At 43.8% G+C, this 16,878-nt stretch overlaps 1 protein-coding gene across 2 annotated transcripts in view; it reads left to right on the top strand.

The window, feature by feature from the left end:
- PNPT1 (polyribonucleotide nucleotidyltransferase 1) overlaps positions 1-16,878 on the top strand; it is a 120,485-nt gene that overhangs the window by 21,079 nt on the left and 82,528 nt on the right. The window contains exons 3-6 of one of the 2 annotated variants that reach the window (XM_068232424.1): positions 5,416-5,490; positions 12,649-12,754; positions 16,298-16,347; positions 16,464-16,527. In XM_068232424.1, the coding sequence (XP_068088525.1) occupies positions 5,416-5,490; positions 12,649-12,754; positions 16,298-16,347; positions 16,464-16,527 (295 nt within the window). The remainder of the gene's footprint in view (positions 1-5,415; positions 5,491-12,648; positions 12,755-16,297; positions 16,348-16,463; positions 16,528-16,878) is intronic. The other variant, XM_068232425.1, reaches the window with a different exon arrangement.

Genomic DNA, 16,878 nt, shown 5'->3' on the forward strand with positions numbered 1-16,878 from the left:
ATTGACCCTATGCCAGCCACTATTGGACGTCCCGGGGGTTTCTCAAGATTTTTGTGTACCTTGGGGAGAGTATACAGTACCGGGGTAATGGGATGTGCAACATACAAGTAATCGCTCAGATCCCTGGTAATCACATGTTCAAAAATCGCTTTGTCCAAAATGCTGCGTAGTGCAGTCTTAAGCTGTGGGGCGGGGTTACCTGGTAGTAGTTTGTAAACTTCACTGACAGAGAGTTGAGACATGATCTCTGCCTCATAGTCCTTGTGGTCCATGACTACCAGGGCCCCGCCCTTATCAGCAGGTTTCAAAACAATGTCTCTTCTTCTACTGAGGTTAAACAAGGCATTTCTTTCTCCCAAGGTCAGATTATTACCAGAGTAGTCTTTACCACTTAAGTTAATCAGCCGATCAATGTCTCCTGAGACCTTGTTAATGAACATCTCAACCCCAGTATATGAACTTGGAGGAACAAAGCGACTCTTTGGATACAAATGGAACTGTTTACTACTCAAAGCAGAAGGTGTAACCGGCCTGGTAATGGTCGGTTTCAGTAGAAAGTGAGCCTTTAGTCTAATTTGTCGAAACAATCTGTACGCATCTTGTTTTAAAGTAAAGGTATCAAGTACAGTTCTAGGGGTAAATCCCAGTCCCCTATTGAGTACACGTACCTCATCACTTGTAAGGTCTGCAGCAGAGAGGTTCATGATGGCTCCTAACGTCGCTGGCTCCGTGTCACTCTGCGCTCCGGTAGATCGCGTGGAGCGGGTGCGGCTGAAGCGGGTTCTGCGGTGTTTCCGCCCGGCTCGGTGGTGGTATCTCTTGTTTTGCGGCGGCGCCGCTGTTGTTGCCGGCCGCGGCCTAAAAAACGGCCAGCTGGTGAGGAAGAGGATCCGGAAGTGGGGATGGATGACGTCGATGGTGCCCGGTTCGTGCGCCAATTGCGTCCCCCTGTAGAGTTCCAGTGATACACTTGGTTCCGGCGGTAATCTTCCTGGTCTCGATCAAATTTTGTGCGCTTGCGCTCTTGCAGTGTAACCCGAAGGTCTGCAAGAGTCTTATCAAGACGCTCCTTAGTTGCAGTGAATTCCTCCGCCGTAAGTGTGCTACGGAGTTCCGCCTCCACCGCTGCAGCTTTGGTCTGTAAGACAGGTAGCTCCTTCTGGATCTGCTGTATAGTAAGAGTTATGAGATCGAAGGAACACTTGTTCAGTATTTGAGCAAAAAGAGTCTTAAACTCATCTGAGTCTGAGAACAATGTGGGGGTCAATCGGACCCGTAGTCCACGTGGGATGTAGCGTACCCGGTGATACTCCGCCAAGGTAACACAATGAAGCTCCAAGGCCAATTGTCGTTTAAGCAATTTCTCCCAAGACCTGGTATTTACTGTAGAGGTCCTTTGTGTGAGAAAGTCACGTGATCCAATCACCTCCGTATGAATCCTGGATGTGCTGCAACTCCTCGTTTTCTTTCTGAATATCCTTGGGGGATTGGGCTCCCCTAGTTGCGAGCACACACTTCCTGCTACCTGTGCGAGCTGCTGACTCCCCTCGGACCCTGTATACTTTGCCCTGAGTCAGCGTGCTTCACGCTACACACATGGAACCTGCATCTACCGTTCCTGTCAGCGGTGTCTTCTCTTACACAGAGGAAGAGACATCCAGGATTCATACGGAGGTGATTGGATCACGTGACTTTCTCACACAAAGGACCTCTACAGTAAATACCAGGTCTTGGGAGAAATTGCTTAAACGACAATTGGCCTTGGAGCTTCATTGTGTTACCTTGGCGGAGTATCACCGGGTACGCTACATCCCACGTGGACTACGGGTCCGATTGACCCCCACATTGTTCTCAGACTCAGATGAGTTTAAGACTCTTTTTGCTCAAATACTGAACAAGTGTTCCTTCGATCTCATAACTCTTACTATACAGCAGATCCAGAAGGAGCTACCTGTCTTACAGACCAAAGCTGCAGCGGTGGAGGCGGAACTCCGTAGCACACTTACGGCGGAGGAATTCACTGCAACTAAGGAGCGTCTTGATAAGACTCTTGCAGACCTTCGGGTTACACTGCAAGAGCGCAAGCGCACAAAATTTGATCGAGACCAGGAAGATTACCGCCGGAACCAAGTGTATCACTGGAACTCTACAGGGGGACGCAATTGGCGCACGAACCGGGCACCATCGACGTCATCCATCCCCACTTCCGGATCCTCTTCCTCACCAGCTGGCCGTTTTTTAGGCCGCGGCCGGCAACAACAGCGGCGCCGCCGCAAAACAAGAGATACCACCACCGAGCCGGGCGGAAACACCGCAGAACCCGCTTCAGCCGCACCCGCTCCACGCGATCTACCGGAGCGCAGAGTGACACGGAGCCAGCGACGTTAGGAGCCATCATGAACCTCTCTGCTGCAGACCTTACAAGTGATGAGGTACGTGTACTCAATAGGGGACTGGGATTTACCCCTAGAACTGTACTTGATACCTTTACTTTAAAACAAGATGCGTACAGATTGTTTCGACAAATTAGACTAAAGGCTCACTTTCTACTGAAACCGACCATTACCAGGCCGGTTACACCTTCTGCTTTGAGTAGTAAACAGTTCCATTTGTATCCAAAGAGTCGCTTTGTTCCTCCAAGTTCATATACTGGGGTTGAGATGTTCATTAACAAGGTCTCAGGAGACATTGATCGGCTGATTAACTTAAGTGGTAAAGACTACTCTGGTAATAATCTGACCTTGGGAGAAAGAAATGCCTTGTTTAACCTCAGTAGAAGAAGAGACATTGTTTTGAAACCTGCTGATAAGGGCGGGGCCCTGGTAGTCATGGACCACAAGGACTATGAGGCAGAGATCATGTCTCAACTCTCTGTCAGTGAAGTTTACAAACTACTACCAGGTAACCCCGCCCCACAGCTTAAGACTGCACTACGCAGCATTTTGGACAAAGCGATTTTTGAACATGTGATTACCAGGGATCTGAGCGATTACTTGTATGTTGCACATCCCATTACCCCGGTACTGTATACTCTCCCCAAGGTACACAAAAATCTTGAGAAACCCCCGGGACGTCCAATAGTGGCTGGCATAGGGTCAATTTTCACCCCATGTGCCACACTATTGGACAAAGTGTTGTCTCCACTCATACAAACAACACCGTCCTACATTCGTGACACCTCTGATTTCCTCACTAAAGTATCTTCTTTGAAATTTGAGCCAACAGATGAGATCTGGTTGGTGAGTTGGGACGTATCGTCCCTTTATACATCTATTCCACAGACTGAAGGTATATTGGCATGCTTGGAGCTGATTGAATCAAGTGGGACATATTCACGTCCGCAATTATTCTTTTTTGATACCTTACTACATTTTGTTTTGCAAAACAATTATTTTCAGTTTAAGAACGATTTCTTTTTACAATTGCGGGGGACAGCGATGGGATCCAATGTGGCCCCGTCCTTTGCAGGGGCTTTTATGCACCGTTTTGAAAATATGTATGTCTACAACAATGAGGCGTACGCCAGACACTGTGGCGTCTGGTGGCGCTTCATTGACGACATCTTCGCGGTGTGGCGGGGACACATTGGATCCCTACTGTCCTTCCACGATGACCTCAATCGGTTTCATGCCAATATCAAATTTGAAATCACGTATGATCGCATGGAATTACACTTTTTAGACACCACGATCAGACGCTGTGGGAACAGCCTGGTATCTGATTTTTACCAGAAACCGACTGACCGGAATCAGTTACTGCGCTATGAGAGTTTCCATCCACCTGCTGTCTTCAAATCGGTAGTAAGGAGCCAATTGCTCCGTGTTGAGAGAATAGTCACGGATTGTCATGCTCTTGACAACAGAAGACAGCAGATGGTGGATAAACTCTCCCAGCGTGGATACCCTAATGATTTGATTAAGGAAGAAGTGGACAGGATTAAATCTGAAGGTGATGGGGATGGGACGGTCAGAAGAGATCAGAGTGTGCGATTGCCCTTTGTGTGCCAGTTTCATAGTTTATCCAATAAGGTTATGGCATGTATCAAACGACACTGGCACATTCTGGGTAGCGCATACCCTGAGATTCCTGAATTCTGCATTCCCCCTATACCAGCCTATAGGCGCAATGAGACCATAGGCAGCAGGCTAGTCAGGGCTGATATTGTACCCACTGTTACTGACATCACTAGCTTTTTAGGACCTAAACGGAAGGGGTCCTTTCCCTGCCTTTCATGCACTGAATGCCAGCATATGATTAAGGGGTCTACATTTGGGGACAACTTTCAGATTAGACACTTTCTCACCTGCCAGAGCTCCTTTGTGGTGTATATGTTGACATGCCCTTGCGGCTTACGATACATAGGTGAAACTACACAGAAAGTGCGGGACCGCATTAGCCAACACAGGAGCTCTGTCAGGGGAGAGACGTCTGATCTTCCAGTAGCCAGACATTGGAGGTCCGTGGGCCACAGAGACACGGACCTTAAATTTATGGTTATAGACCACATACCAAAACCCAGGAGAGGGGGGGATCGAGTTTTGCTCCTCAAAAAACGAGAGGTCATGTGGATTCATAAAATGGGGACCCTATACCCACATGGGTTGAATAGGGACTTTGACCTACATCTGTACTTATGATACATATTTTTTATGATATTGCAGATTGTATATTTATACGAATTATTTGAATTGGACGACATGGATTGGATAAAGACACAGGAATCTGATATATGGACTGCCCTTGGAACAGATAAGTGTGAATTAAACACTATCTGTCGTTTAAAATTATGTGCTTTGTTGTTAATATGATGGGTGTATACCTTGCATGTCACTTCCTGTGTGGGCGGGTATATATTTGATGATGTTACTCACATTTCTTTGGCATTGAGGAAGGTTGGACACAACCGAAACGTCTGCCTGTATTACCTTTACTGCTCAATAAAGAGCTGTGTGCTGCAACTCCTCGTTTTCTTTCTATATATATATATATATATATATATATATATATATATATATATATATATATATATATATATATATATATATATATATATATATATATATATATATATATATATATATTCAATATATATATATACTCAAAATAAATATATATATATATATATATATATATATATATATATATATATATATATATATATATATATATATATATATATATATATATATATATATATATATATATATATATATATACACACACACACTGTACAGCGCTGCATAATATGTCGGCGCTATATAAATACATAATAATAATAATAATAATATATATCTATATCTCTTTTATTGCTACAGTTGCAGTCTAGAGGAAAGTCTGTTTCATACATAAAACAATGTTATTTAATGTAACCGGTCGTGTGGCACACACATCTGAGTTTCTTTATTTTTCTTTAAGCTAGGTGACACGTCTGTGTTGGTCACAGCTGTGAGTAAAACGAAGCCATCTCCTTCCCAGTTCATGCCATTAGTGGTAAGTGAGAACTAGTGATTGCAGTACACATATCAGTATCTGTCTTTTATTGTCATTCAAGATCTTTTTTTCTCTTTATTTTGCTGTTTTCATCTAGAGTATAAATGCTCAAGGAGATGCAAATCATTTCCAGTTGATGGTACATTATGAATTTTGTATACAAATTTTACGCAACATGAACCAATCAAATCTTGCTGAGGTAAAATTTGACTGGTCCATTCTCAAGCTGAATAAATTTGCATAAACTTGAAATTATTTGCATCTCATTGACCATCCCTAAAATAGAGCTCTCTAAGGGCACTTTCCCACTATTTACATTTCAGGGCTATTTTTAGAATGTGTGCATTATTCAGTTCACAGGGACATGTGACATAGACTTTCTGACCTTCCTACTAATGCATTATGATGCAGCACATTTTCAAAGTGCACCACTTCATGCAGTTCTGTCTATTTGGGTTTATCTCTCCATTCAGAAAACAAAAGATTGCTTTCTTAAAACAGAATTTGCAATAATTCAGGTTGTAGTGAGCTCCGAGATGTCTCCCAGTGCATCACTGCTGAAGATGCAAACTAACCATTGTCACCCCTACCATTGTAGCCCCTTACACACTCCAGTGAGTTCTGGTTCACCATGAGCTTGTTGGTTAGTTTGTATCTCTCCATTCAGAGTACTGAATGAATTCTGCACAACATGGATAGAAATGCAGTGGTTGTGCCTTGTTGACCACCTTTTATAGTGGGGTTTAGCTCTAATTCGCTTCTACAGTTGTTACAAAATTCCAGTATGATCAGAACATCCAGCAACACAAGGACATAATACTAGAAGTTTTTTTTTTGTTTGATGAAGTACAGCATGGAAGGATCCTGCCCTTGCAAGCTTATACTAGGTAAGCTAAGCACTAGGTAAGGAGATGAAGGGCTTAGTAGATGAGCCTCAACATCTGGCTACGGCTTGTTTTTGTTTTTTTAAATGCTTTCATTGACTTGCATTAAAATCTTGGCAAAATTGCTGTGAATGCGATTTTTCGAAAAATGGCGATCGTTGCTATTTTGCCACAATTTTATTACGGGTTTAATGTAAGTCACTGGAAGTGCTTTTTTTTAAAAAAAGAAAAAGAAAACGACCCACAAAATGCCATCCGCTGTGTCAGGGCCCAACGACACCTTATGAGCTTGTCTAAAGAGATGCAGTTTATGATTTCCAACCTCAGAGCATAATGGACAGGCTGTAGGAGAGTCCTACATGCGAGAATGAAAGGAGGTAACCTAACTAGAAAAGGATAGGTTTTGAGTGGGATGGTATCTGGAGATTGAAGAAGTGTATGCAGGGGTGTACAGCTTTGTATTGGCATGCAATGGAGGAATCGGCAGAGAAGGGGCAGCATCAGAGAAGCTGTAGGAGAGGTGAAGGAAAAGGGCTGCAGAGCCAAGTAGAGGCTGGAGTGGTGCCTTCTAGAGATGGCTCGAACCTCAGATTTTGGGGTCGAGAACTTCCGCAAAAGTCAGCGAATTGGGCGAACCGCAATAGACTTCAATGGGCAGGCGAACTTGAAAAACTACAAACACTGTTTCTGGTCACAAAAGTGATAGAAAAGATGCTTCAAGGGGTATAACACCTGGAGGGGGGCATGGCGGAGTGGGATACACGCCAAAAGTCCCGGGAAATGTTTTGGATTTGACGCAGAGCAAGGTTATAATCCCTAAAGGGCAGAAATCACATTGCATTCCTAAATTGAAGGCATAAAGTGCTTGAAACATCTTGCGTGTGTGTATACATTGATCAGGTAAATTACCAAGGGGTGAGCAGCACAAACCAAATTTTTTTATGCAATTCTATGCAAAGCATGCACGCAGCGCTGGAGGTCCCCAGACTCCATAAGAAATATATAAGTACAGAGGGGCTGCAGCACACAACAGGAAAACAGTGACAGGGGCTCTTGGTTACGCTTTAACGCGCTTAAGCTCACCAACTGCGCCAAAGTGTCCCCAATCTGGTGAGTCCTACTCTACCATGCAAAATGCCAGTTTTTATAAGCAGTCTAGTGGGAACTAAACCAAAAACCCTAAAATGTCAACTAGATGGGAAAAAAGGAAATTAAAAACACCTCACCCTTCACCTAGCTACCAAACGAACTCTCTTAACATGTGCAAAGCACTCATTTATATACTTAACTGTGCTAGAGGTGGGCGTGGTCATGCAGGCTCACAGGGGAAAATTATAAATAAATTACCAAGGGGTGAGCAGCACAAACCAAATTTTTTTATGCAATTCTATGCAAAGCATGCACGCAGCGCTGGAGGTCCCCAGACTCCATAAGAAATATATAAGTACAGAGGGGCTGCAGCACACAACAGGAAAACAGTGACAGGGGCTCTTGGTTACGCTTTAACGCGCTTAAGCTCACCAACTGCGCCAAAGTGTCCCCAATCTGGTGAGTCCTACTCTACCATGCAAAATGCCAGTTTTTATAAGCAGTCTAGTGGGAACTAAACCAAAAACCCTAAAATGTCAACTAGATGGGAAAAAAGGAAATTAAAAACACCTCACCCTTCACCTAGCTACCAAACGAACTCTCTTAACATGTGCAAAGCACTCATTTATATACTTAACTGTGCTAGAGGTGGGCGTGGTCATGCAGGCTCACAGGGGAAAATTATAAATAAATTACCAAGGGGTGAGCAGCACAAACCAAATTTTTTTATGCAATTCTATGCAAAGCATGCACGCAGCGCTGGAGGTCCCCAGACTCCATAAGAAATATATAAGTACAGAGGGGCTGCAGCACACAACAGGAAAACAGTGACAGGGGCTCTTGGTTACGCTTTAACGCGCTTAAGCTCACCAACTGCGCCAAAGTGTCCCCAATCTGGTGAGTCCTACTCTACCATGCAAAATGCCAGTTTTTATAAGCAGTCTAGTGGGAACTAAACCAAAAACCCTAAAATGTCAACTAGATGGGAAAAAAGGAAATTAAAAACACCTCACCCTTCACCTAGCTACCAAACGAACTCTCTTAACATGTGCAAAGCACTCATTTATATACTTAACTGTGCTAGAGGTGGGCGTGGTCATGCAGGCTCACAGGGGAAAATTATAAATAAATTACCAAGGGGTGAGCAGCACAAACCAAATTTTTTTATGCAATTCTATGCAAAGCATGCACGCAGCGCTGGAGGTCCCCAGACTCCATAAGAAATATATAAGTACAGAGGGGCTGCAGCACACAACAGGAAAACAGTGACAGGGGCTCTTGGTTACGCTTTTCCCATCTAGTTGACATTTTAGGGTTTTTGGTTTAGTTCCCACTAGACTGCTTATAAAAACTGGCATTTTGCATGGTAGAGTAGGACTCACCAGATTGGGGACACTTTGGCGCAGTTGGTGAGCTTAAGCGCGTTAAAGCGTAACCAAGAGCCCCTGTCACTGTTTTCCTGTTGTGTGCTGCAGCCCCTCTGTACTTATATATTTCTTATGGAGTCTGGGGACCTCCAGCGCTGCGTGCATGCTTTGCATAGAATTGCATAAAAAAATTTGGTTTGTGCTGCTCACCCCTTGGTAATTTATTTATAATTTTCCCCTGTGAGCCTGCATGACCACGCCCACCTCTAGCACAGTTAAGTATATAAATGAGTGCTTTGCACATGTTAAGAGAGTTCGTTTGGTAGCTAGGTGAAGGGTGAGGTGTTTTTAATTTCCTTTTTTCCCATCTAGTTGACATTTTAGGGTTTTTGGTTTAGTTCCCACTAGACTGCTTATAAAAACTGGCATTTTGCATGGTAGAGTAGGACTCACCAGATTGGGGACACTTTGGCGCAGTTGGTGAGCTTAAGCGCGTTAAAGCGTAACCAAGAGCCCCTGTCACTGTTTTCCTGTTGTGTGCTGCAGCCCCTCTGTACTTATATATTTCTTATGGAGTCTGGGGACCTCCAGCGCTGCGTGCATGCTTTGCATAGAATTGCATAAAAAAATTTGGTTTGTGCTGCTCACCCCTTGGTAATTTATTTATAATTTTCCCCTGTGAGCCTGCATGACCACGCCCACCTCTAGCACAGTTAAGTATATAAATGAGTGCTTTGCACATGTTAAGAGAGTTCGTTTGGTAGCTAGGTGAAGGGTGAGGTGTTTTTAATTTCCTTTTTTCCCATCTAGTTGACATTTTAGGGTTTTTGGTTTAGTTCCCACTAGACTGCTTATAAAAACTGGCATTTTGCATGGTAGAGTAGGACTCACCAGATTGGGGACACTTTGGCGCAGTTGGTGAGCTTAAGCGCGTTAAAGCGTAACCAAGAGCCCCTGTCACTGTTTTCCTGTTGTGTGCTGCAGCCCCTCTGTACTTATATATTTCTTATGGAGTCTGGGGACCTCCAGCGCTGCGTGCATGCTTTGCATAGAATTGCATAAAAAAATTTGGTTTGTGCTGCTCACCCCTTGGTAATTTATTTATAATTTTCCCCTGTGAGCCTGCATGACCACGCCCACCTCTAGCACAGTTAAGTATATAAATGAGTGCTTTGCACATGTTAAGAGAGTTCGTTTGGTAGCTAGGTGAAGGGTGAGGTGTTTTTAATTTCCTTTTTTCCCATCTAGTTGACATTTTAGGGTTTTTGGTTTAGTTCCCACTAGACTGCTTATAAAAACTGGCATTTTGCATGGTAGAGTAGGACTCACCAGATTGGGGACACTTTGGCGCAGTTGGTGAGCTTAAGCGCGTTAAAGCGTAACCAAGAGCCCCTGTCACTGTTTTCCTGTTGTGTGCTGCAGCCCCTCTGTACTTATATATTTCTTATGGAGTCTGGGGACCTCCAGCGCTGCGTGCATGCTTTGCATAGAATTGCATAAAAAAATTTGGTTTGTGCTGCTCACCCCTTGGTAATTTATTTATAATTTTCCCCTGTGAGCCTGCATGACCACGCCCACCTCTAGCACAGTTAAGTATATAAATGAGTGCTTTGCACATGTTAAGAGAGTTCGTTTGGTAGCTAGGTGAAGGGTGAGGTGTTTTTAATTTCCTTTTTTCCCATCTAGTTGACATTTTAGGGTTTTTGGTTTAGTTCCCACTAGACTGCTTATAAAAACTGGCATTTTGCATGGTAGAGTAGGACTCACCAGATTGGGGACACTTTGGCGCAGTTGGTGAGCTTAAGCGCGTTAAAGCGTAACCAAGAGCCCCTGTCACTGTTTTCCTGTTGTGTGCTGCAGCCCCTCTGTACTTATATACATTGATCAGGTAGTGTAAGTAGTGTACTGCTTCACACTGACACACCAAACTCACTGTTTAACGCACCGCCACAAAGGCTGTTTATATTTGTGTGCTGCTTTTATCAATTTGTGCATACCATTGGTGTTTGTGTTTTGCGATCAGGTGCCTTTTCAAAGCAGTTGTCCCTAGTTGGGTGTTGGGCTTCCCACGACTCCGTTTCTTTTGGCAGAGGTTGCAGATGGCATTGGTGGTATCAGAGGCACACAAACAAAAAAAATTCCACGCTGGTGAGCTTTGGAATGTCAGCATTTAGGCTGTGGTAACAGCAGGCATTGAGAAGGGCGTGTTGGCTGGATGACCCCAAGTGCATCACTAACTGCATCATGTGTGAATAACTCCTCTGACACGTCAAGTGGAGCAGCTGGGTTGTAAGTGGTAGTAGTGTTAAGTTTTTGTGTGAAACCAGAAGCAGAGCAGGAGGAGGGCGGTGCGTCAAGGAGGTTCTGTGCGGAAGCTGTAGAAGATGTGGTGTGCTGTTTAAGCAAGGCAATCGCGTCTTCAGAATCTTGGGGGTTGAGGGTACGTGCCTTCTGAACACAACTTTGGTCGAGGGCCGCACAAAATCACGCCAGCATGACCTCGACAAGACCTGCCGGGTGGCCTGCCTCTGCCTGTTATTTTGTCCATATTTGGGGGGTATGCAGTACTACTAACAATATTCAATAATGGTAGACTGTGTGTGTAATCACAGAGGCACACAATCAGTATCCAATACACAGCAGCATATAAAGTGAAAGATATGCACTGCTCTTATACAGTGTGCAGTGAGTCACACAGATGCAGTAAAATGTATGCAGTGACTGGTATAATACAGTGTGCAGTCACACAGATGCAGTGAAAGGAATGCAGTGACTGAAATAATACAGTGTGCTGGGCCTGGCACAGTACAGCAAGGGCCAGCTGTGACAGACAGGGCTGTACTTTTGAAGTGTCAGTCACTGTGGCACACACACACAAAAAACACATCAGAAGAACATTGGCTCTCAAAAGAACTGTTTTGGGGTGCTTTCAGCAACAAATATCAGCAAGGAGCAAGCTAACAAGAGCCTAATGCTTTCCCTATCTCTCCAATGTCTCTCCCTTCTCTCACTAGCAGCAGACAGAGTGAGAAGAAGACCGACGCTGCTGCCTTTTATAGGGGGGGGGGGGGTGTCCAGGAGGGAGTGCAGCCTGATTGGCTGCTAGTCTGCTGACTATGATGTAGAGGGTCAAATTTTAACCCAGTGATGGGGTATAGGGGGCGGGTCGACCTTGCTATGTGTTCGCAGTTCGCCGTGAACAGTGGAAATTTTGTGCGAACAAGTTCACCGGCAAACTCTTCGGGCCATCTCTAGTGCCTTCTTGTTTTTTTTGGTAGGTTGCAGAAGTAGGATGTCACAGTAGTCTATGTGGGAGTTGATTAGGGCACGAGGAAGCATTTTAGCAGTCTGTTGTGTGAAGAAGGGATGCATTTGGGAAATAATTTTGACATGGAAGTAGCAGGAGGTAGTTAATGCATGTGGCATAAATAAGAGCTCCGATGTAAAGTAAGTATCTGAACCTGTCTCCTGTGATTTTCTGCTTAGTAGTAATGTGAATGGGAAGGACTGCTTGGTGCTTTCTCTTCTTACTTTCCTTAGGGATTGTTCACACTTGTAACGCAAAATTCCATCACCTAGCAATTGCGATTTTTTTTGCGGCGCAGATGTTTTGTCCAATTTTTATTTTTGGGGGACAATTCTGTTTAGTAATTCTAATTTGGGGGATTGAGAATCTCATCATGATCGTGGACAAAATACTGCATGCAGTGTGTCTGCGATTTAGTTGTGAACTAGGCCTTAGTTGAGGGGTGTGAAGTTCACATAGGACAAGAATCCTGCCTTTGTACTAATGGAAATTGGAACCTTTTCTCCCATAGGTTGATTATAGACAAAAAGCTGCTGCAGCCGGAAGGATACCAACCAATCATCTGAGAAGAGAACTTGGATCCACACCTAATGAAATTCTTACCGGCAGATTAATAGGTACTTAGTGGCACTGCTTATTAGTTTCCATATAGAAGCAACATGTTATACAGCCTCTTATAAGACTATAAATCCATTTATCTTGGTGTCCAATTGGAGCTCTTTTAATACTGACTGTGAGTCAGTTCTGTTCTGTTTGATCCCCTAGCCAGATCTCACCATTTTTGGGAAGCTGAAATTCCCGGCATTTCTTTGCACTGGGTCCTGAGTCAATGCCATGCCCCATTCCCAAGTTAGGCAGGGTTTGGGGGACAGCTGTTCCCTGTACTTTGCTGCAGAGAGCACAGTGGAATTGAGTCTACTGCCCATGCCAGTGAGACAGAGAAAACAAGGGTGCATAGCTGCGCTGCTTCTTCTTCTATAATGAGACCCAGGGCGCTTGACATAAGTTTTGAAGACGCAGATTTATGCTGCGAAGTTAGAAGACGACCTACTGGGTGTGCTGCTAATCTTCATGTCGGGTTCGTCCCGCGCTTCTGTAATTGCACTTTCTGCAGCCAAGTTCAGGGGTCACCCCTCCTTCAAAACCCCATAACTTGGGAACTGAGCATCATACCGACTCGGGACCCAGTGAAACAGAAAGCCGAGACTTTCAGCTTTCCAAAAAAGGTCAGATCTTCCTGGGGGATCAAACAGAGCTTAAACAAAAAGCTGCCAAACTTTCCAGACTGGATAATACATAAGTACCACATGATGTATCTGCAAATGAATATTAATTCTCCATCAGTTCCTCTCAGAAGCTCACCATTTTCTTCAACAAGAAATCAACAACACTTCCTTCCAGTTCTGGCTAGATCTAGTCAGACTTGTCGCTCAGGAAGCTGAAAGCCTTAGGGCCCCTTTTAACTATAACATTTGTTGTCAGTTATTACTGAAAGGACAACTGATATGAATGTCCATGTTTCCCTTTGGCTCACGTGGGCTACATTACAGTTTAACAGTGTGCTGACCCAAAAGTTGTTGCGTGGTCATTGGCATTTTTAAAATGGAGGGTGGAGAATTCTATTGATCACAGGGGACAAACAGGACTCAGGAGTGGAGAAAGGGATTGAGGAGTAGACTACATAGAACTTGGAGACACTGAAGCGAAAAAAAATTATGATTTGTATTTGTAGTACAGCTAAGAAAAATTAGGAGCAGAGACACAAGTCTAATATTGTTTTGAGTACAGGAAGTGTTAAAGGGAGCCTGTACTGAGTACAATTATTCAAAATAAACACATGAGGTAGCTTCAAATGAACATTAGTTATCTTGCCATCAGTTCCTCTCAGAAGCTCACCATTTTCTTCTGGCAATGATCCCTTCCAGTTCTGACAACATTTTGTCAGAACTGAAATATATCAGTTGCTGTCAGTTATAGCTGAGTGGACAAATGATGTGCCCGGTAATGTCCATGTTTCCCTATGGCTCAAGTGGGCGATGTTACAGTTTAACAGTGTGCTGTCCAGAAAGCTGTTATGGGGTAATGGCCATTTTCAAAATGGACGGAGAATTCCCTTGATTTTTTTTTTATTTTTTTTTTAGATCTTGTGTAATTTATTAGCAGTGGATGGTGTTAATGAACCTGGAGACCGACATTCATTTCCTTTTAAACAATGCAGAAAATCCACTTGGAGCAGGCACCACCGATGTAAACAATCGTCTCTTTATTAATCACATCAGTTTAAAAGCAGCAGTACAACAACGACAGACCGCTGTTTCGAGCTACCATGCTCTTTTTCAAGTTGTCAAAACTGCAATACTATGCTATGCAGTTTTGACAACTTGAAAAAGAGCATGGTAGCTCGAAACAGCGGTCTGTCGTTGTTGTACTGCTGCTTTTAAACTGATGTGATTAATAAAGAGACGATTGTTTACATCGGTGGTGCCTGCTCCAAGTGGATTTTCTGAAGTGACAGCTCCAGTGGTGTGGAACGCTGCAAGCTTGGGCACACATTTCTCTCTATTTATGGGTGCTGATCCAAACCTCCCTTGTGTTTATCTTTTAAACAATGCAAATTGCCGGCTGTCCTGCTGTCCCTTGGGTGACATCGCTGTTGAGTGAGCAGTTGCTGCTTGCTAACTGTGCAGTTTAACTGCCAATTAGCTGCAGTGTGGCAGTTCTGTGCATAATTACACCCTTCTTATAGTATACTAGTGACCTAAGCCCGTTTAAAAACAGGCTCTAGGTAGGTTGCCGTGCACGCACACACACACACACACACATACACGTCTGCCCGCTCGGCCAGCCTTCTGGCCCCTGTCCCAACAGCTGTCGGTGGCCATTTCACAAAATGTCCTAAAAGCTCTTGTGCAATGATTCCCTATGAGAGTGTGCACATATGTGCGGTTGGATTCTGATCCGCTCACCAAAGCGCTGCCTGTACCATTTTCTGGGCGATTTGTCTCAATGGAAGGTATAGGGAAATTGAAAAAGCACCTTGTATAGCGATTTACCAAGCGCTTTCATGCACAAATACATTGTATTCATTTCCGGGTACAAGAGTTCACTTCCTGACTGACCTCGGGAAGTAAAAAAAAAAATCATTCTGCAAAAGCGCTTAAAAAATCGCTTTATTAGAACAGTAAGAGGGAAAGGCAGAAATTGCTGGCACTGCAAAAATCATTACACATCCAAGGAGGGGGAGGAGGACTTTCTGGTGGTGCTCATGTTTAATCTGGTTTTGTATAACCAATCACCCCCCGGTTGCTGGTTTGGCACAGCATCACTGTTTATATTTATAATAATTTATAATAATTTTTTTTAATAATAATTTTTTGCACCATGTTTTTCCATTATTTTTGCCCCTAGCTGATTTAGTGAGCCCAGGGACACTACAAGCACCACATTTTTTATACCAGTAATGATAAAAAATACTTGTCCAATTGTATTTGCATTTTTATGCTCCTAATATATATAAAAAGTATTGATTTGCACTATATATGCACTTTTGCAGCTTTAGGGCTGCAATCTCCATTTTGACCACTACGTCCTGACTTACGGCGCTGGCTTGGCCCGCATTGGTTGCCTGGGAAACCTAATACAGTGTTCCCCTGCTGAGCCGCCGTAGTCAGGAAGCTTGTGACGTCACCTGCCTCCAGCCGTCCCGTTTGGTGAATGGCCAAGGGGGAGGCGTGACGTGACGATTCGGGGGAGGTGGCTTATCCAGCGGCAGATCGCCGCACGCAGGCCTAGGAAAGGTTTATAAACCAGTCTGCGATGAGACCACCCCGTATAGCCTCCGTAGAAGCGCGTATTGCGCGAAACGGCCGTCAGGCACCCCACCCACTGCACCCACCGCACCTGCTACATCCACCCACGGTATGTGCCTTTACAATTTGGATGAATTCCCTTGCATTGATTTTATTGATGTTTGAATAAAGTGTTTGACAGCAGTGCCGGCGCTTCCTCCTTCTCCTTTAAAAATCGCTTTATACAGCGCAGGGAAAGGCGATTTATGATGTGAGCAAGGCCTAAGTCCTGATTTCCTTGCTGACATGCATTCTGGTTATGTAACAGTGCAGGGATATATTTATACTGATATCTCATGCTCTTGTTTTCAGATCGTTCAATACGTCCATTGTTTCCACCTGGATATTATTATGATACACAGGTACCTATTATGACTATTCACAATACATTTACCGCCTCAGCACGCAATTATATATATTTTTTTCTTGCTTTCCTGTTTTGAAAGAATGTGTTTTTTTTTTTGTTTTGTTTTTGTAGATCTTGTGTAATTTATTAGCAGTGGATGGTGTTAATGAACCTGATGTGTTGGCTATAAATGGAGGTACCACTTTTTTTTTTTCTTCTTTTATTTATTTTTGTTATGCTTAATGTGGAATTACTGTAAAACTATTTCCTCTGCTTCAATAGATCAGCTTCACTATAATGACTTCCAAGAATAAACTCTATAACTGGGAGCACACCTATCTGTTTTCATGCACAATTTTTGCCTAGGATGAGGCCTAGGACTCACTGGGAACGATTTTGCAGAGCTTGCCGGGGATCGATAAAATGCTACACCAGTGGAATTTTGGCCCAAAATTAGTCTTATGCATTGATCTTGCATGCTGGAAAATCTTGAGTCAATATGGTCGATCGAGTGTTCGGCAGTAACTGCATTCGATAATCGCTAATC

This window comes from Hyperolius riggenbachi, chromosome 4, assembly GCF_040937935.1.
Source record: "Hyperolius riggenbachi isolate aHypRig1 chromosome 4, aHypRig1.pri, whole genome shotgun sequence".
Taxonomy (NCBI): Eukaryota; Metazoa; Chordata; class Amphibia; order Anura; family Hyperoliidae; genus Hyperolius; species Hyperolius riggenbachi.